Source organism: Anabrus simplex, chromosome 13 (genome assembly GCF_040414725.1).
Source record: "Anabrus simplex isolate iqAnaSimp1 chromosome 13, ASM4041472v1, whole genome shotgun sequence".
NCBI classification, from domain to species: Eukaryota; Metazoa; Arthropoda; class Insecta; order Orthoptera; family Tettigoniidae; genus Anabrus; species Anabrus simplex.
Genome location: NC_090277.1, coordinates 70,721,312 through 70,743,753, shown reverse-complemented (window position 1 = coordinate 70,743,753; position 22,442 = coordinate 70,721,312). Strand labels below are relative to the sequence as shown.

The 22,442-nt window shown below is 40.4% G+C and overlaps 1 protein-coding gene across 2 annotated transcripts in view; it reads left to right on the top strand.

Moving 5' to 3' along the window:
• The window catches only part of r (carbamoyl-phosphate synthetase 2, aspartate transcarbamylase, and dihydroorotase rudimentary), a 394,723-nt gene that overhangs the window by 289,977 nt on the left and 82,304 nt on the right, over positions 1–22,442 (top strand). For both annotated transcript variants that reach the window (XM_067157339.2, XM_067157338.2), the window contains 2 exons: positions 14,728–14,976; positions 22,186–22,350. In XM_067157339.2, the coding sequence (XP_067013440.2) occupies positions 14,728–14,976; positions 22,186–22,350 (414 nt within the window). The remainder of the gene's footprint in view (positions 1–14,727; positions 14,977–22,185; positions 22,351–22,442) is intronic.

The following is a 22,442-nucleotide window of genomic DNA, read 5'->3' as shown; positions in this document are numbered from 1 at the left end:
TACCTTAAAGGTCGTGCCCGTTAAATCAAACATCAATACCATTTAGTAACGAACAGTTATGTAAAGTGATAATTTTTATATCTTGAACAGTTTGACTGTAAGATGGTCGTTTAGACGTATTGCTGTACAGTTATCGGAACTGCCGTGATCAGTAACACTTTATCTGGACAACTTGTCTCGAGGTGTCAACAAGATTCATATCAAGTGGACATATGTCAGACGTCAACCGTGGTTAGGGACATGTGCGTCAGTGATATCACTTATTTTTAGATGTACATATCAGAGTTCGATACCATACAATTACTTTTTGAAGTGTCATTCACTGTGCATCTTCGAAAGCTGTAGGGAAGTTCGGAAAGAAAACATAGATAGCGTAGCCGTTAGTCGAAGGAATAGGAGGATAATGCGAATAAAGAAAAAAGGCGATGGCAGCCGTTGCTAAAACAAAGTCCTCAAATTTGCTTTCAGATCTAAGTGTAGTTAATTTCTCTTCAAGAAACAGAAGGTTGGATAGATTTCGTCTCCAACACACTATCGTCTTGCGAGTAGACCACCCATCTAAAAGATCGATTATAGATTATTTATAATCTGGCCGGCCGAAATAGGTTTCACTGTATTACCTATTATTTCCCGACCCGTCTTACGAATTGAAGACATTTTAAACCGTCGTTAAATATAAAATGCACTTGGTAAAAGAAATCTTGATAGAACGGAAACAGAGCTTTTTTTTTTTTTAACAAGGGTTGGTCCTATTGACTACGTCGTCACGAGCCAATGAATATCACAGGGCGAAACAGTCGTCCCTCCCGCCGCACTAAACCAGACAACCCCTTACCTTATCTATCTAGGTATTCTGCCTTATGGCAGGTCTTGTCATGGGATGAACCTCTTCCACTGTTGCCTGTCCTGCGCCAAGTTTTTCATGTCCGAATATTTATTTCCTTGGATATTGTCCAACATTTGATATTTTTTCCTTCCTCTTCCTCGTTTGCCTTTCACCATTCCTTCTATTCCTTCTTTCAGTAAACAGTCCCTCCTCAAACAATGTCCGATCCAGTTCATTTTTCTCCTTCTAATGGTTTGTAACATACTTCGTTCTTCTCCAACTCTTCGTAATACCTCCTCATTCCTTACTCGTTCTATTCTCCTCCATACCCACATCTCTAGTGCCTCCAATCTTCTCTCATCTTTCTTTCTCAATGTCCAAGTCTCTGCGCCATACAGAGCTATGCTCCAAATGTAACACTTAGCAAGTCTTTTCCTCAAATCTTTGTTAGTGGTCCACAAAATAATTTTGATTTTTTCCTAAAGCCTTCTTTTGCTATGGCAATTCTTTTCTTAATTTCTGTTGTGCAATACATATCATCTCTGATCATACTTCCCAAATACTTGAAGTTACTGACTTGCTCTATTTCTTCTCCTCCTATACTAATATGACAACTTCTACCTTTTCCTCCAATTATCATACTTTTGGTCTTCTTCTTATTAATTCTCATTCCATATTCTTCTAGTTTCATGTTGAGTTTATCTAACATTTGTATCATTTCACGTTCGCTTTCTCCCATCACAACCATATCATCTGCAAATCTTATACATTCTACTCTCCTACCTCCAACACAAACTCCACTATTTCCATTAAAACTTTCATTGATTATTTCTTCAAGATAGATGTTGAACAGTGTCGGTGATAAAGAGCAGCCCTGTCTTACACCTCTTCCTAATTCAATTTCTTCACTCAACTCATCTCCTATTCTCACTCTTGCTCTCTGGTTTATATACAAATTCTTTATTAGCCTTCTATCCCTCCAATCAACTCCATGTTTCTTCAGGATTGTCATCAATTTGTCCCATCTGACACAGTAAAAAGCCACATTTTATAGACTATACGAATGGTGAGAGGAGATCGTTGTGGCTAAATTGACGAGAAGAAGAGATAGGATGATAGGACATATCTTAAGACACCTAGGACTTGTGCGGTTGGTTTTTGAGAGGAGTGTAGGCGGTAAGAACGGTAGGGGTAGACCAAGAAGCAGATTAGAGCAGATGTGGGATGCAGTAGTTGTGTAGAAATGAAAAGGTAAGCACAGGATAGGGTTGCATGAAGAGTTGCATCAAACCAGTCTCTGGAGTGATGACTCAAACAGCATATCGAGTCTGCAAGCCTCTCTTCAATTAACTAGATGCATCTACAATCCTATATTTGCAACTAGATCTGCGCCCTCGTTTAGCTTCATTATTCTCCTTGTTATTATTCACTGTTAAAAGACCTTAATTGTACTTAGGACATAAATAAAAATGCAAATAGTGCATCAAGAAAAGACAAGTACTATTGCAGTTTCGAGTTTATAAAAAACATCGAATATTTATAGTCAGGTTATTGATGTTCCCGGGAGAAAAGGTTCGAACTTAAACTTTATGTCTCTGTTATGTAACAGTTTTCTCCAGTTTTGGGCGTCGGCGCTGTATGTGGTTTGAGCCCTGTTTTACGGCCGATTGCTCTTCCCGTTGCTAACCTTACTTTGTGTGGTGTGTTGTATGTAAATGAGCACCCAAAGGATTTAACAAGACGCTGCCCGGCAGGGAATTGAACCCAGGCCTCAATTCATTATCCATGGACACAGCTTTGCTCTCTGCATTGAGTTTCTCCTTAACTGCCTTGAGACACCCAGCGATTAAACAGAGAGATAAATAAGCGTACGAATGAAATTGGCTCCTCTAAAATTAGAAAATATCAAATCCATAAGTATTTTGAATTTCCTGTTCTTTGTATATGGGTTTCCCCGTATCTTGTTGGAGACGTCAACTGCTGAGATTAGATTGTATGGTGGGCGGAGTTCACCACTGTACTTCGCCCCGCTTTTGCCGTGCTAACATCGACATTCCTGTCCACTATACCACCGTTATATCAGTGTTGAGTTTCGTAAAATTATGTTTTGATATTTTCAGACCATGTAACTGACACACAAAAGATGAAAAGCGAACGTGTCTTCAACTTGTATAATAGGAATACGAATACACTTTGGGGCAAAGTTTACCGACAGACTGATTTTTTATTTATTTTTTATACAATTTGCTTTACGCCGCACCGACACGGGTAGGTCTTATGGCGACGATGGGATAGGAAAGGGCTAGCAGTGGGAAGGAAGCGGCGGGCATTAATTAAGGTCCAGTCCCGGCATTTGCCTGGTGTGAACATGGGAAACCGCGGTAAACCATCTTCAGGGCTGCGGGCATTGGGGCTCGAACCCACTTCTCCGGAATGCAAGCTGAGAGCTACGTGACCCAAACCGCGCGGCCACTTGCTCGATTAATTTGTGTTGTATACATTATTATTATTATTATTATTATTATTATTATTATTATTATTATTATTATTATTATTATTAGTATTATTATTATTATTATTGGCCACATGGGACCACTTGAGTAGTTCTCTTACTGTCTGGTTCCTGTGATCTGCCCGATCGTAATTTTTCTCAATTCGTCTGAAATGTTTGTGTCATTTCTGCTGACAGTTGAAGAATCGTAAGAAGGGTGTTTATATTATATAGATTAGAATATGCTGAAATGCTACAGTATTATTTTATTCAAGACACTGCGGGCCAGCTTCCACCCTGACAGTAGGTATGGACGGTACTGAAAGGTACTACTCGGACAACTGCCTGGTATGCCTCACTATGGCGCCTCCGTGATGATGACAGACGTTCTGTGGCGAGTGTGATTTTTCTTCGTCAAATCCTTGCTCATAAAATCGCCCATCAGAATACGGAGGAATTGAGAGAGGTATAACCGATAATGTCTAGTCATGACAATACTCGGTATTCAGACGGGTCCAAGTCTGATACAGTTTCCTAATCAATCACAGTCGCCTACACATCCGGCTAGTGTTGGATGACGTATTGTAGCAAGTCACTACACCAGCGATGTGGATGTGTCAGTTTCCTTTTTTCAGGCTAGCAGTTGGAGAATATGGAAGTATTCCCAAGAACAGGACAAGGCTAGACCTTTGTTGTTCACGGCATACAAGGTTCATTAAGGTGGTAAGCAGTAAACAGACTGTCCTCATACCCCGCGGCCTTGAAAAGAGATGCAGCTATGAAAATGAGCATTTTCAAGGGATGTCAACAGGGAAGAAACCTAAGAAGATAGGAAATATAAAACTGGAAAAGGTGGATCATTTGTAGTCAGTGAGGATCGGGGTTACCAGATTCCTGAATACAAATTAAGGGACATGTGTGTTGTCGAGGAAATCAGTGCCTGGCAACTTTTAATTTTACTGAAGTTATGACATCACAGGGCAGTGGGAATACACATACTGAAGCTAACAATACGTCATTCAGGAACACACTGCAGTAGTTTATTCATGAAATTGAGCACAGACTTAATCAAGTCAACAGAACATCTGTTTCTCACATCCGACCATTTTACATTCACATATGAAAATACCCTCTTGATGAAAGAATTTGAGTCAGGTATGCTAGAACAAAATAAAACCATTTCCTCAAAGTTTGATACTTTATATTCCCCTACACTTTGGAAATATTTTAAACCACTTTTCACTTAGAGGCAACTTAGTATCTACTTGTACCACTAATAAACAAGGTGTTATAATTGCATCAACATCATTACAAATAAGGGCACTAATATCATATTTTTTGCTAGAGTCAAAAATCGTGTTGATTTGAGAGGATTTTCATCACTTATTTTAGATAACCTAATGCAGTTTCTAGAAGTTGTACAGAATTTTCAGAAAGCTTTCTCCTTCTGTCAGCAGCAATTTCACTAGATGCAGTAGATACAAAAGAAGCAGAGAATATCTCTTCAACTCTACTCTGTAACTGTTCACATAGTGTATGCATTATATGATAGGCATCGGTACCTGTAGAGTGTTCAAGTTGTAATTTTTTGCTGGCTGACTCAAAATATTTCCAGATTCCTTTGCGACAGAAATTTGGCATGGCGCATGCCGCTCTGACGGCAGTTGTCCATCATTACCCATTATTGGAGGCATGATTTTTTCGCATTAATTTTTGAACGATTTCGCGAGAAGGATACCAATTTTCGCGTTATTTCGCGAAATAGATATTGCCGTATCGCTTTAATGAAATTCTAGAATAATCAGATCCTAACCAATAGAAAAAAGAAAAGATCTTTATCAGAAAGAGGTCTTAGAAAACCTAGTCTTACTATCACTGATCTTTGATTTTCGAGGTTTAATTGATAGACTGTACATACCTGGTACATACTTCTGGAGCCATTTCCGAATTGCAGGGTCGTCTACCTTCTCCAGCGGTATGGTGGCTTTGAGTAGCATCGCTGTTTCGTGAATAAATTCTATTTTTTCACTCTTAGCTTACTTTTGCATATATAATGAGAGTTCTATTGTTGCCTGCCGTTTCACTCTTGGAATGCTAAATTTACGTTCTGAACGTTCCTTTTTTTTTAAACAATGTTTCGAGACAGTATCTTTTTTCTCCCACTCGATACGAACATTACAAAATTTACACACTAAAATATTGCTTTCCGAAACGTATAAAGCTTCACTCGCAAACTGTTTAGCTCTGCTGTGCACCGTAACACTTGTCGAGCGACCCATCTTCACTACTGTCTGTGATCACTTTCTTAATTTTACCTAACCACGAAGCCGAAATACACCAGTCAATTGTGCTGCTTGTAGACGTCATTAGGGATTCCAGGATTGCACAGTGTCGTGAGGAGACAGGCTGGGGTGGGATTACTAGCCACTACAAGAACAACCGCTTTTCTTCGATGGCATGTCTTAAAGAGATTTTACAGAACATTAATGATAACATATTTCTTTCCTGTTGATGAATCTTTGTTCTCTCTTCCTTTTCTTTTCATACATAATCTTGGAACAAAATGTCAACTTCGTTATTCTCTACAGATTTCGCTGTAATATCGCGCTTATCGCGAAATAATTGAATTTCGCTTTAAAATGGCCTTATCGCTTTAATTCGCGAACATAATATTCATATTTTCTTAACCAGAAACATATGATTCGTAAAGATATCGCAAAATCGCTTCAAAATATTTTTTTGTCGCGTTTATCGTTAATGCGAAAAAATCATGTCTCTACCCATTATCAAATACAGTAGAGACAATACGCGACACTTCCGGCTTTAGCCTTGTTAAAATGGGGATCCAAGTTGCAAGTGGCGTTCCTAGTGGCTTGACCTGAAAATTCGCGCTAAATTCAAATATCAATGGAAATGTATATACGGAAATGGATAAATAAATTACGTCTAGAAAGAAAGTGTTATTAAGATATTAACTTCAAAGTTGCTAAAGCAATTCTGGATAAATGAATGAAGAATTATTTAACAGGTTGTTATTTAAAGACTGAAATTAGACATATAATCAAGATGTGAAATGGACTGCTGTGAAAGGGCTTGATCTTTCATTTATGCATTACTTTTTTTAGCTTTAGAATTTCTACTTGAACGTTCACGGCTAGATTTTTCTTTTTTTCTCATTTAAAAGCATTGTATCATATTAAAACACTTGTCAAGAAAAATATCAGCACATTCTTTACACATATGATTCAATGAATTTACATTTAAGAACTGGACAATTTTCCCTATAAGCAATACTTGTCATAATGCCATTACATTAGGGTAAAGCAAATTTGCATCATCATATTGTTTCAACAAAATATGTCCATTTCTTAAACCACCCATAGTTTCTTCAGTGCTTGACAACGCATTACGGCATTCCAAATGGGGTAACTTGGAACACAACCAGCCACACTCATATGCATATGTATTTTCCTGAATTAAATCAAACCCACAGATCACACCTACAACAACACATCGATATTGAAGGTTAACTGCTGCACTATACAATAAAATATGCGTATTATATTATAAGCCAGTTAAAATATGGGTCGAGCAGGTCAGAAGATTATGAAGTACTATAAAAATCTCTTTGTCACTGGAAGAATATATATGCAAACACAATATTACTTACATTTTCTTGTCACGAGGGAAGCGAAAGAAAGACCGCGCATTCTTCTCTACTTCATAGTTACTGCAGCCAAACACAGCACATACCTTTCCCCTCATGTTGAGAGGAGATATCAAGTAATGACACACGCTACTATTTAATTATGTCAGCTCGCTGAAAACGCATAAATAACACAAAAACTTCACACAAGAATACACGTGCTCTTATGATAGAATCAGTAGTTTTCAGGTCAATCCGCTAGATAGAGCTCTAATAGCTCTCCCTCGATATCTCGCTGAGTGTCGCGTATTGTCTCTACTGTATTTGCGATTATATCCGCCAGGCTGGCCAACCCAAAACTTGCCAAAATTGTAAGCAATGAACCGCAGGTTCTTCGGTCTTTACAAATGAATATACCAGAGTAAATCCTCTTTGCAATGGAAACTTCAGACAGAAAGACAAAAAAAAAAAAAGATAAAAAAAAAAGAGAACGTTTTGAAGAAAATATATACCAGAGGTGTAAAAACTGACGCTCGGAAATATGGGACAATAACCGTCCCGGATAAAAGTGTCCGGGACGCGGGACAGCTGGTCAGGATGGCAGTTTTCAGTAGTAATTGGAGTGCAGCGAGACTAATGAAGTTGCAATCAACGGAGAGTGGTAAGGTGGAAGTAACGTCAACGGTTGAGGAAGTAGCCAGAATGTGAGAACAAGAGGGCCCTCAGAATGAGGACACAAAGGCTAATTGGAAATGAACGAACACTGGACTCGACATGTAGAGGAGTCTGACATCCCTGCCTGTTATTATGTTTGCGAGAAGGAAGGTTTTCGGCGACGCAAGGACGGGAAAGTAGTGGCCGTGGGTTCGATTCGAACATAACCGCACGGCCAAGTCGTTGCTGTTATTTAATTTAGATCTGCAATCTAAACAGCTGTTCACACAATGTATGAAGTACAAATGTTGCCTGAACTTTGTGCTGTGTGATACAGCGCTGGGCCTATTTGCTTGTTTATCTGTTTTAAAATTGGCGTCTCTTTCAATATCTCCAGCACTTTTATATCCAACTGCCACAGAACAGTTCGTGTTTCTCCTTGGGATTCATTGGAGCTGACGCTTCTGCTATCGATTTTAATTTCGTGGTCAATTCTTCTAGTGTTGATAGATCCTTCCCCTGTTTTCTTGTACTACTCCATAGTTGGGTCGAGTTTTCTCCTATTTTTTATTTGGGGGCTCTTTCTTTACCATTGGGGTTAATTTTATTTTGATCTTTATAACGTAGTGGTCTGACCCTGAGTCCACTCCCCTTAGGGCTTTGACATTGTGGATTTGTCGACGGTAAAATGTATCCGTGCAAACGTCGTCTAGCTGCCATTCACCTTTTCTGAAATGAGAATGTTTCCAGATTTTTAATTTGTGGGGTTTCCTTTTAATGCGTATTGATTTTGAGGGAAGGTTGTTTTTTCTGCAAATTTCAGTCAATCCTTGACCTTTCTTGTTTGTTCGTTCATTTGGTGGCTATTTTCCAGTGATATCGCGGTATCTTCTTTCGTGTCCCAATTGTGCGTTGTAATCGCCAAGGAGAATTTCAGTGTTTGATGGAGAAAGATCCCAGAGTTTTCGTGTTTCTTCTGTCCCTTTAGTGTGTTATTTGTTTGACTGGTGGGGACGTGTGTTATTTTTTTATTTATTTATTTATTTACCGGTATTTATTTTTCCTCAAGTGATTGAGGTTTCCAGACCGAGAAAGAATATCACACAGTATAAATTACAATATTGAACAAAAGTCATTCTAATGATTAGCCTATGTACGGAAAACAAACCTCAGTGACAAAGAAGAAGCAGATTGATTTAAGTGGGTGGAGCATAGAGGTGATGCTTCAAGATCGATATTGTGTAGGTCTTATTTGCAGGTTTCAGAGTTAGTGTTACAAGTCTGGGGAATTGAGATTTAAATTCTTTAACTGAGTCTACGATTTTGAGATTTATTAGAAAACTTTTACTAAATTGTGGGCACTTTTTTATGACTCTTCCATGGGATTCCTGTATAAAGTCTGTATCGTTGTGATTCCGTACGATCTGGATCGCTGTTCTTAATTTCTTGAAGTGCAATGATTAGAATTTTGTCTTTGTTCTTGATGTCAGTGATGATCTTTAACTGTCCAGTTTGAGCCAGGGAGCTAACATTGTGTGTCGAGAAGAATGAAGTTTGTTCATGTTTAATTTGTTGGAGTTTTTGTGTGTCCGTTTGTTGTTGGGTTTTCAGACTCCCTGATCCGTTATAATATTTTGAATGACAGCCCACCGAATCCAAATGCTGTCTTCTCTGCAATTTCTGGTTGCAGACGGTGGAATTCTTCTTCAGAAGACCTTTCATGGTAGACTGTGTAAGGTGTCGCCTTGAGAATGGGGTAAATCTTTGAATTACAATTGTCAGTATTATTCAGAGAGGTGAATTAGGCCTAAAGTAAGCCGCTCCCGACATGGAAATTAAATGGCGCGTGGCTTTTAGTGCCGAGAGTGTCCGAGGACAAGTTCGGCTCGCCAGGTGCAGGTCTTTTGATTTGACACCCGTAGGCGACCTGCGCGTCGTGATGAGGATGAAATGATGATGAAGACGACACATACACCCAGCTCCCGTGTCAGCGAAATTAACCAATTAAGGTTAAAATTCCCGACCCTGCCGGGAATCGAACCCGAGACCCCTGTGACCAAAGGCTAGCACGCTAACCATTTAGCCATGGAGCCGGACTCCTGGCATGGAATACAGACGCCTGTTGCAGCCATTCCTGATATCGTGTAGGCTAGACATAATGGATTTCAGTGACATAATAATATATTTTTTTTTTTTTGCTAGCGGCTTTACGTCGCACCGACACAGATAGGTCTTATGGCGACGATGGGATAGGAAAGGCCTAGGAGTTGGAAGGAAGCGGCCGTGGCCTTAATTAAGGTACAGCCCCAGCATTTGCCTGGTGTGAAAATGGGGAAACCACGGAAAACCATCTTCAGGGCTGCCGATAGTGGGATTCGAACCTACCATCTCCCGGATGCAAGCTCACAGCCGCGTGCCTCTACGCGCACGGCCAACTCGCCCGGTATATAATAATAATAATAATAATAATAATAATAATAATAATAATAATTTCGTGTGGCTATTTCTAGCCGAGTGCAGCCCTTGTAAGGCAGACCCTCCGGTGAGGGTGGGCGGCATCTGCCATGTGTAGGTAACTGCGTGTTATTGTGGTGGAGGATAGTGTTATGTGTGGTGTGTGAGTTGCAGGGATGTTGGAGACAGCACCAACACCCAGCCCCCGGGCCATTGGAATTAACCAATGAAGGTTAAAATCCCCGACCCGGCCGGGAATTGAACCCCGGACCCTCTGAACCGAAGGCCAGTACGCTGACCATTCAACCAACGAGTCGGACAACACCACCACCAATAATAATAATAATAAGCCATTAGCCACCGCATTATTGTGGACGTGAAGTGGTGTTATCTTCGCGGCCTGCGAACCAGTTCCGAACTTACGGTTGACTACTGTCTAGCAACGAAAGCGGAATGTTACCGGACGGTTCCTGTGGCTGAGTTGATATAATTATCGTATGTCGGATGACACTGTGTGCGCCATGAAAGATCTACATGCCAACAACAGTGACAGCGTGCGAAGACTTATGACTATCCTTTAAAAATTTAACTATCTCGTCCGAGATCGAACCCACGAACTTCGGACCAAGAGTTGGACACTACCACTGATCCACAGCAGCAGGATCTACTACTCATTGTATTATTGAAAGAAATTCGAGAGTGAGGCACGGCCTACCCGTAACACAAAAACAATATTAGGCTTCACAGAAAGAACACAGTACGGCGAAGTGCATCTCTTTCAGCCACCAGGACTCGAGATGACGGGTAATACCCGAGCGGTTACCCTCCCATGTTGTGCTTAGTTGCCAGTCGGGCAATATAACACGTCATGCATGACCCCTGTAAGTTTTTATTTTTTAATTTCAAAAACTCACAATAAACATGGGTATTGCTTTCGAATACTAAGCACGGACACGTACAGAAAGATGATTTGAAAAAAAAAAGAAGGTCCTGTCTATGAAATGCTGGACGGATGGCAACCCTAGTCAAGGGCATCAAGGGTCATATTGGTATTGTCTGGTGGTGTTAGCTGTCACGTCACTTATGTAACAGACAATAAGATTTATTGACAGATTTTCACTTCAGTGGTCTTCGAGGTTACGGGAGCCTTTGAGTTCACGTTTAGAAGAAATAGCTGCCGTTGATATCAGCATGGCCACACAGTTTATTTTAGGGTTACTATTGCACAATCTGGCGCCGGCCCATTAACACCTGTAGGTTAGAAAATCGGCCCTGGGATGTGTGAGAAGCTCTTTGTTTTGCGACTGTGTGTCGGCAGGTAGAAGCGATATTACTGGTACGTAATAACATCGTAATTGGTGGTGTAATGAAAACTAAAAGTGGTTTTTAAAGGTAGGCCTACTGATCGTGTGCTGCTAACTTCCCTGACGCTTTTTCTTCTCACCATCGGCAAATAATGCGACAATTTCTTTGCTGCCCATCTCATGGCATGTGCGTCAATTGCAGATCAGAGTTTTTAGTGTCACACACTTTCTGTTTGTGTGTTCCCACTTCAACATGATAAATAGCAACTTCCGAGTTCTCGCTTTGAGTGCACAGGGTGGTGCAGAAGTCGTTAGTGGATCTGAATAATTTATAACCTTTTAATTTTTTTTAGATAAGGGAGAAATGCTGATTTTTGTTTTTGTCTATAACATGATGCTGCCTGTTGCTTAAAGGGGTCTAACATCTAGGTCATCAGCCTTGTCTATAACATCACACATAATATCTACTTCTGAAATACTCTAATGTACATACTATTTTGGGAGAAAAATTTTCTTTCAAATGCTCACTCATTGACTCATTCTTTGAGATAACCCAAAGAAAACCATTAGAGCTGTCATAAATGGGGATGAGTCAGTAATGAAGTGCTGATTTGCAAAGAAAAGTTTAGTAGGTTTTGTCTACTGTTTGGTGCTCAAGTTTCTTTCTCCTGTGCCCGTTAGAAGACTGCAAATGTCATTGTAGTTGTGAGTTGTGAACCTCTGTATTTACTTCATGGTCCTTGCTCAAGAGGACTGTGTGCCACAGCTGCACATAACACATAACAGAGGCAGAGCAATGTATAATCACTTTTGGTACTGTATACAGACACAGAGATGGACATACAGATGTGCCCCTTCTTCACCTCCCATCGTTAAATTGTATGACAGTTTATGAAAAATATACAACAAACTGGGACTCCTCAAGTTTCAGCTGTTGTATCATTTGTCAGCATGGCTGTAAAAGTAAAAGCTTTGTGATTGAGTTTGAAGTTCTTAATGTTTGTTCAGCCTTCTTTGGTTACTTTTTTGTATTTTGTGTCTGAATTAAATTTATTGTTCACACAAATTGAGAGAAGGTTGGGATTAATGTAGGGGCTTATTTGCTGACTTGGCTACCATACAGCAAGTTTTGAATGTCAGTCGATCCTAAAAAATCACGTGGTGACTTCTTGTACCCCTGGTGAAAACCGCCACAGAGGCTCCATTGACCCCCCAGAACTAGGATGAGATGAAACAACTAGTGCAGTAATGCCTCAACGTGATACCGGTTGTAGGGAACAGCCGTGGGGCAGAAGTAGTGCAGTACTTGTTCACTAAAACCTGTATACGAATGAAGAAATTGATACAGGATAAGGCTGCACATACTAGACAAGAATTTAACACAGGGGCTGCATTAGACCCTTTTTTACAGACTGACGACCCAAACAAAACTAAAGGAGTTTGCAAATATTTCAGATACTTATCTCCAAAAGATCTCTTGTCCTCAAAGCACAGTGTTCATCAAATCAGTAATAACGTTTTACTTGTTCTCTGTGATTACGTTCAGTCAGTCAATCAATGAACATTCTTTACAGAGTCTGTTCTTAAATGTTTTCAAAGAAGAAAGATGATGTGTCAAAGCTTGCCCGTGCACGGGGGCGCAGCTCTCTTCCCCTCCCTCGGCTTGTACTATCAACATGGTTTCTTGAAGACATGCTACTTTTATCGTGGTGTTTAAAAGCTTGATGTTTAGCTATAGAAGTGATGTAGTATTATTTGCTTCATAATCCTGCTTAGGAGAGTTGAGCATATTAAAGTAACTGCCTATTATTTTGTACTTCATTGCTTATGGCAACCTTTAAAGTAAATATTTATTTTTCTGGTACACATTGATTACATTATGTGTTAAATACATACATGTACCGTAGTTATGAAACTCGAGGCTTGCGCTCGTAACAGCTGTTTCTCGTGCTGTCCGTCAGCTCGTGACCTTGACGTGCCTGATCTATAGGACCCTTTTGAAAGCTCCTTTGTGTGAGCTGATAGGACATGTCATTATTTGCTATCCGAAATTGACAGTTGTGACCATAGTAAACTATCGCAAGGGTCAATACGATAAGAATTGCAGCAGATGGCATCAGGCCGTCTCCCAAGGAAAATGCATGCGGTACGCAGAAATGACAAGAATCTCTTCTAGCAAAAAGAGTACAGAGAAGAGTGCGGGTTCTCCTTGCACTGTACGATAGTTCATAGCTTAGCTTCATTCCTGCAAATTATCCACATACAATCACCAACATAAATGCTAACACTTACGCAACAATTGCACAAAACTGTGTTCTTTGGCACAAAGCTATTGCAGAAGGTGTCTCGTTGTTTGAGCAGGCACGTGGCGGACAAAAAATTGAAACCCTGAAAAGGGGAAACTACGCCAGATCCTGCTACGTCTTCCATCCGCCTTTAGATGAGACCTGTCTGGTCACATGTTTCATGCAAAAATTGGCTGGATCAGTCATCAGTGACATCTCCACAGAGCCAGCAGACTTTAAGAATTGCAGGAGAAAAACATATTCTCGGAAACGAATAGCAGCAGACGACCCATTATGAAGACACAAAGTTGCATAGACAAAAAACGCAAAATCGTCATTTTACCTGTGATGGCCAGATTTTCTCTCCTTGGTCAACTCGTCATTTGTGAACTTTGGATCTGAAGCTCTCCCTGGTTTTGATGTCTTTTTGTGTAATTTCTACCAATTTAAGGTAGTTTTCCATTTAGCCAATCCCTTTCTGTTTTGACTTTACTCCTGTTGGAATAGAATTTGATTATTTGAAAGTCTGTTGGGGTTCATTCCCCAGAAATGCTCATAACATTTTTATCTGCATTTTGTAATGTCACTGTAACATATGGCCTCAGCTACCATCTGGCTGCCTGCGCGTCAGTCTGTGCCTACTGGATGTCAGAGTAAACTGGGCGTCTGTGGCCAAGTGTCTTTTACATGCCAACCGTATGACATGGCACGTCGAATGGACTTTCTTTCGCCTTTCAAAAATAGGATGACCTCTGCCAGGTTTGAATCCGCTGTCTTGGTGTCCAGAAGCCGACACTTCAACTGATCCACAGAGGGAGCTAATGTAATTGTGAATGTCTTGTGCTGTGAAATTCTCCTTAGAATTTTGCATCATTTTTGTTGCATGCTTTCCTGTTAAAAATTAGTTTTCCAATCCATGGAGACATTCTTGTCAATGACCATATTGTAATGTCTTGGTTTTGTATGTTTGGAAGTGCATTTCTTGTAGATATTTTGGATGAATCAGTATGCTGTTTACGGTTTGGCCCCCAATTTTGATGTATTTTGGTGCTTGTTTGTTAATCCAGGCACTTCGTATGATCGGAGGAGCTCCCATCATGAAGACCCACACGGACTGTGTGACGTCCCGCCAGATGGTAAAACTGCCTGGCTTCATAGACGTGCACGTCCATGTTCGAGAACCAGGAGCTACTCACAAGGAAGACTTTGCATCCTGTACTGCTGCTGCTCTGGCGGGAGGCGTCACCATGATCATGGCAATGCCCAACACCGTGCCACCCATCACTGATCACCAGGCGCTTGCTCTCGTCAAAGAGGTAATCTCAGTTTTGTGTTCACTCAGTGTGAAAGTAATATAGCGAGGCTGTTAACAAATCACCAGGAAGGGGCATTTTGAACTGAATTCGTGAGGTTATATTATTTAGAGTTCTTCATCAGTATTTTCAAAAATATAAATTACCATACTGACATACATTGGGATTTGAAAGCTACATCGGTAGAATAATTCAGAAACTACATTGAAAGACAAATTTCATTAAGAGGTTAGTTATTCCATACTTACTATTTACACATCACATTCTTTTTGTCCTCCACCTTCAGGAGTTTTTTTTTTTTCTTGCCAAGAAAGTTTGCTTCATGATCGTGAGTTTCTCTAAAAAGTTGGTACATGTTAGGAGTTCTGTCCACTTGTCACCAATTTCTCATATCCCATCATGTCTTCATCGGTAACATCAACATGCTTTACTTTTGATGAATATTTTGAGGCATGTTCAATTATACATTCAGAAGTTCCTTATCAATGCCATTTACACACTTAGAGCTGAAAGGTGGACAGAAGGTGACACTGCATGGAGGAGTATTGGTCTGGCCACTCTGAGGTGTTGTCTACTGTTTGACATTCTCAGTTTTGAGTTTTTTTAACTTTGAGGGAATTCATTTTCATGGCCAGACATTCCTAAGCCATGGTGTGATGTTCGTTGTGTGCATTGCCTTAGTTTTGTTATTGGAGCCTGAAATCTGCTCTGTTGCACGTGATACGGGCTTAAAATGTCAAGTGCACCTCTTGAGTAGATATCTTCTTGCTCATCACAACAAAACCATGGCAATACTGAGAGCTAGCGATGATGATGATGATGATGATGATGATGATGATGATCTAGGCTAATACAGAGGAAGTTCATTGCGAAGAAAAGGGAGTTTCAGTGGAAGAAGATACAGTGCTTGAAAGAGAAGGATTGAAAAGAGTGGAAAGTTCAAATTCATACCAAGTTTAATAGAGGAAGGTGGTAGAAATCACAAAGATATCTGTGAACAGAAAAGGTAGACATAAAATATTAAAAGTCTGATCTGAAGCAAGGCTGTATATGTTCCAAAATAACCCAGAGACATTAGTAGGGTGTGAACATGTCAAACGAATGGAATAGTTGTCTGGACCAGGGAGCTGGTGGAATGACAGGAAATGATAAGAGTGGCTTAGGTTCCAAACAGATCCGGCCAGAGGTGGAATTTTGTTACACAGGGTATTTATGGCACTCAACTTCTGCCAACAGACTCCTGAATGTGTGTATGTTGAGTATTCAGCTTGAAGGCTGGTGGGAACTTCAATGGCTCTGCCATCAGCTGTTACAGATACACTGTGCATTGCTGAGAAACAGGCAAGAATGAGGTGGTTCCCGTTGCTTTCCTCGCTGAGCTAGAAGTTACTATTATTGTGCATATCAGTCTGCCAAGTCCACTGAAACGCTTGCTCTAACTGACCTGATGAGCAGCTTTTCGCACCATTCATCACTTGAACTGACCGTGTGAGGAATGGCACAGAGATGCCAACTACTATGGATTTTCTGTACATTCTACAGCTTTCTCACATACACTATGGAAATACAAAAACAGCACTGATTATTACGAATTCAAAATGCTCTTTGTGTAAATTCTCCATTTCTCCCACAAATAGGAAAACAAGTAGTGCCGTGCGTTGTAATTTTGCTGTTAGAAAATAGTTCTTGAAAAAGTGATGCGAAAGCAACGTTTTTCTACAATCTTGAGAGTGACATTCATTGCTAAAGAAAAATTCCCAGCATATGTGGTAAATTTCTGTTCTTTTACCTCTGATTTAATAAAGGGTTGCCTCCGGTGGCTTTTGTCATGGAGTGATGTCCAGTGCAAGAGTCTATTTCGGTAAAATTAATATTAAATAATAACATGACAAGAAAACATCAAGCAATGAACAACTGAATGACTGTGGACAGGCAGCATGTCAGTATTACCAAAAGCAATAGACAGAAGAGTTTTCGTGCCTAAGACCATAGAAAATCTCACCTGCAAGCGTGATTTTCCTGTTGAACGTGGAGGATGCATGTGAAATCCAAAGAAGCATGCAGACACTCTCGTCTTTCCTTTACTAAAGAGTGACTGTCCTAGTGTTACACGACACGTTCAACCTTCCCTTCTTGTTAAACAAACATCCTTTGAAAGTTGGCATCACTAACAGGTCAGTGTTCTAGCCCATACCTCTTAATGTACAGGTATTTACACGATTGTGCTCTGGTGTCTAATTTTGAATTGCTAAAATGGAATATTTAATGAAGTACAGTGGCAGTGATAACAAACTTAACTGTGAAATATAAGCTGTTGCAAAGTCCCTATTTTAAAATTATGAATGTGTGTGTCAAACCCTTCTCCTGTCTCTTTTTCATTTTTTTTTTTTTTCCAATTTTGCTTTACGTCGCATCGACATCGACGCAATTGTAGATCTTACGGCAATGATGGGGTAGGAAAGGGCTAGGAATGGGAAGGAACTGTCCGTGGCCTTAATTAAGGTACAGTCCCAGCATATGCCCGGTGAAAAAATGGAGAAACCACAGCAAACCATCTTCATTGCTGCCGACAGTAGGGTTCGAATCCACTATCTCCCGTATGCAAGCTCACAGCTCCGTGCCCCTGACTGCACGGCCAACTTGCTCGGTGTCCCGTTTCTCTATGGGGTGGAGAATGAAATGAGATAAATCTTCATACTGAGTTTTTTTTTTAAATTACTGCGTTCCCTTCCTGACATCAACCTCTTCAGAGGAGTTGATGAGACGACATTCAATGAACGACGTGATATACGATAGTAGGAAGGGAGAGGGTGACCTGTCGAATAGCACCAAGGATCTGTTCACCCAACCATCAACAGTGTCATGTGAACATTGTGGTGGCTTTTGGCACGCACTCGAACCAGACTTGATGCGTAATGATCGTGGCCAGCGTATCAGCTTTACTATTCGTGATGTCCATTTTGAACTCAAATATGTGAAGTAGATAAAGACAAAAAGTATTTGAGCACAAGTAAGACATTGTGTTTCTAATATTGAACAAGAAGGGCGTTGACTCTATGAAGTGCCACATGTATCTGTATTCCATTAAATTAATATTGAACTCTTTGACACACTCCATCATACGCAAGAAAAATTCACGATTGAGACAGACATCTGGTGGTGATTAGGTCGGAAATAACAACCACCCAGCCACTTGGCTGTGCGCTTGCATTTGGAAGATAGTGGGTTCAAACCCCACTGTTGGCAGTCCTGAAGATGGTTTCCCACTTTTACACCAGGCTGTAGCTTAATTAAGGCCACGGCCGCTTCCCTCTTTCCTGTCCCATCGTCACGATAAGACCTATCTGTGTCGGTGCACCGTAAAGCAAATTGTAAATAACTAACCACCTGAGGGGAAGTGTAACATCTGGCAGAAATATATCCACTGGAGCAACCTAAAAATCCAAGTATACTCTGAATTTTATGTTTAGGGGTTAGTATTATATTCAACGTAGTATGAAATAAATATTTTATGTTACTCGGGCAGAAGTGTTTCAAAATATTTCTTACCCTGACTTTTGACTTTTGTTACGGAAATAACTACTGTGATATGGAACACAAATTGGTTTTGTAGAACTTACTAACATTAAAATATCGAAAGGCTTCCTCCATCAAAACAAGTTTGATCAAATTTGAATTAACTATCCACAAGTTTATGCAAAATTCTTAGAATTAATTCTTAAAATACTTTCTAAGTATGTTGGGTGTAAATATTGTTAATGTCAATATGGAACAGAAAATGAAATTTGTAAGTTATTCTTGAATCTGAGTGTAGCAGCAGTGTGCAGATTGTTCTTGTCTCCTTTTCCTACACTGGCCTGTCATTGTATAAACCATTGACAATCCCAAGCTTGTATACTATGTGCCATAAGAAAGCTGACATTCAGTGGCACGGTTTGAATGCAGCTCCCGTTTTCCTGGCTCTGATAACATCTATGTTGATATCTGTGATTGACAGCCCAAGGCTGGGAACTGATAACACTACTTCTTCAGAATAATGAATGTACATAATGTCATCAGATATGAACTGCATCATCTTATAATGAAGGTATCCTTACTGCAGCCCCACAACTATTCTGCTTGTCCCTTCCCAGCAGCACAATACACTCATCTTCCCTGCAGTTCACCATTTTAGAGTCAATACCACAAGACAACCTGTCAGGTGGTTACCCATCCAGGGTGTGATGACGATAAATGTTGCTCGACAGTCTACATGTTTGTTATTGTACTGCTTTGTTCGTGTGTGTGTGGGTTGGAGATTTACATTTACCGATCCACTGTTTGCGTTTTTATTCTCTCTTAATCCTACAGGGTCCTTTTTTTTTAGTTCGCTCCGCAGCACCACTCAGAGCACGGCACGGCTGGCGCAGTGACACTCCGTCGCTAGTCGGTATAATGCTCCCTTTTCCTCCCCACTACTCACGGCAATTCACACTTAAAGAAATCTATTTCTAGTGAAACTATTAGTCTAAAACCTACCTGGCATTACACCTGATGTTCAAAATGTCCCTCAGCTGTCAAACACGCCTGACACCTCGTAAATAGGTTTGCAGACACTCGGCGAATCTCAGACTGTGTGATGTTCGGAATAACTTGTATAATATTCTGTTTGTTCTCTTGTATGAGGGTTGTTCACATACAATTTTCCCTTCAGCATCCCCCACAGGTAATAATCACAGGGATTTAAATCAGGAGATATAGGGGGATAATTAACTACCACACTCTTCGATGCGTATTACCTCCATAGATGGATTAGCAATCTGTGCCGTCGCATTATCTTGCATGAAGTAACCATTACTCCTTTCTTCTAATATCAGCTCTTGAAAGAATGGTCTGAGAATGAGGTCTATATATCGATCAGCATTTATTTGTATTGTTTCATGGAAAAATATAGGCCCTCTAATTCTGCGAGCACTTATTGCGCACCAAACTCCTATCTTTACATCATGAAGTGGACGGACATGCAGATGGTGGGGATTTTCTGTACACCAGTAGCGATTGCTTTGACTATTTATACATTTATTATACTATACTATTTATAAAAGTTGTGGGTCAACATACTCATCATGAACTGACTGAAGCAACCAGTTACAGTACCAAACCCTAGCGAAACTGTCAGGTCCTCTTAAATATTGGGCAGAGGTGGGTTTGTACGGTTTTGCTTTTAACAGTGTTGCTTTGTGGGCAGAAGCTTGTATGACGAGACGCGAAAGGGATTTTGTTGGATTTCTTTCCAAGAGAGCTCCTATTTTGTCAAGCTTTTCCTTGGTTAAAACGGTTTGTCTCTTGCATGATTTCTTGTTAAGAAGGGACCCGGTGGTGCGGAACTTCTTTACTAATTTACGTACTGTACACTCCTATGGGGAGGGAGGATGCCAGGAAATTTGCGAATGAATCGAAAGCGGCATTCTGTATAAAAAGAATGCTTCGCATAGCACAACATAATGAATACATGCTGTTCTACTGTATACATCACTCGTTAACACACGATTAGTATTCTTACCGAAACTACGCTATTTTAAAGTGTCCGTGCATGTTCCCCTGACACACGTAGCGAGCTAAAAAAAAAAAAAAAGGCCCTGTAGTATGTATACTGTATGTTTGTTTGTTTGTTTGTTTGTTTCTTTCTTTCTTTCTTTCTTTCTTTCTTTCTTTCTTTGTTTAAGTGGTCACATATTTAAGAGGTGTCCATGGTGGTTGTTGCTTAACTGCAGTTTGTGCGTAGATTGGACGTTGAGGTTCAAACAGTTTGTGTTGCAACACACCCGGTAGATTGTGTCGAGTCGGTCTTTATGTTAGTGTCACAATGCTGTTGTAGCAGAAGCTTGTTTAGCTTATCATGGCATTGGCTGGTTTGAGTGAAATTGGGCCCCAAGGTAGTACAGGTTTCGTAGTAGTAATCTCATTGCAAGCAAATGCTGATATCTTCATATCATTGTAGCTTCTTCATTTGTCATTTGTTGCTTTGTGGACAGAAGCTTGTACGGCGAGACGCGACAGGAATTTTGATGGAGTTCTTTCCAAGAGAGCTCCTATTTCTTCAAGCTTTTCCTTTGTTAAAACGGTTCATCTCTTGCATGATTTCTTGTTAAGAAGGGACCCGGTGGTGCGGAACTTCTTTACTAATTTACGTACTGTACACTCCTTTGGGGAGGGAGGATGCCAGGAAATTTGCGAATGAATCTAAAGCGGCATTCTGTATAAAAAGAATGCTTTGCATAGTACAACACAATGAATACATGCTGTGTATAAAATCTCACTGCATGTAATCTAGTAGATATGGGATGTTAAGTTTTTGTGCTCAGTTCCTCTTGTTGAAGGGGGGAGGGCTCCTGCCTGAGGTAACCTCCTGAGGCTCTCAACTTGGGATTGAGTTTGTGATGTTACTTAATGTTATCAAGTTGCTGATCTTGTTCTCCTCTGCAGGTTTGTGAGCTTTAGGGAGTTTTACAGTTTCACATCCTTTGCTTTCTTTTACTAATATCTTCATTCTTTGAAGTGTCGGACTTCTTCCATTTTGCCTCTGGTTATTGTTAATAGAGGATGTTTCCTTTTAAAACGATAACCACCACCACCACAAAGCCATTTCTTTCAGCTTGTGAAATAATTCAGGGCGTAGTGTAATTTTGTTAGGGTTGAATTAGTGTCTTGAGCACTAGTAGAATAATTTCCCTGCCATGCTCATCTTGGGTGCAGTACTGGATCATGTAGAATGGACACTGCTTACCACTCGTTATATTTCATTTGAAATGTTTCATCATTCATCCAAATTCTCCTGGTATCTTCAACAACTCTTTTGAGGGCTCTTGCTATGAGATGTGTCCCGAGTCTGGTATTGGTTCCATTACTTGCCCAGCCTTTGAACTTCTGCCCCAATGTTCTGATCTTTTCTTAGTCCATTGAGAAGTTTCTAATTTTCTCACCTTTCATGACTTTTGCATATTCTCTCATTTTAATTTTTCCCCTGAATATGTAGATAAGAAACATCATTTAATTACCTGGGCTGAGAATGTCATAGTTTGTTGGAGAGATAGAGCAAGTTGGCCGTGTGGTAGGAACGCCACAGCAACTACATTCCCAGTCGTATGCCTTTCCCTGGAAACCCTCGATGTTAGTGCTGTTAGAGAGAATAGCTTTTTTACTTTTGTTTACTATTACCTGTGTCTATTGCAGTTGGCCCACGCAGGAGCTCGGTGCGACTACGCCCTCTTCATGGGAGCCTCGTCTGAGAATCACGGCATCATTCCCGACCTTGCTCCTTCTGCAGCGGGACTCAAGATGTACCTCAACGAGACGTACACCACCCTGACGCTCAAGGACCTCACGGTCTGGATAAAGGTAGGTCGTGTCAACATCAACAGTGTGGACACTTTCAGGTCCTCGCTTGTCAAAAGAGTCTGTGTTCGATTATAGCACCGGTATCTTGAGAG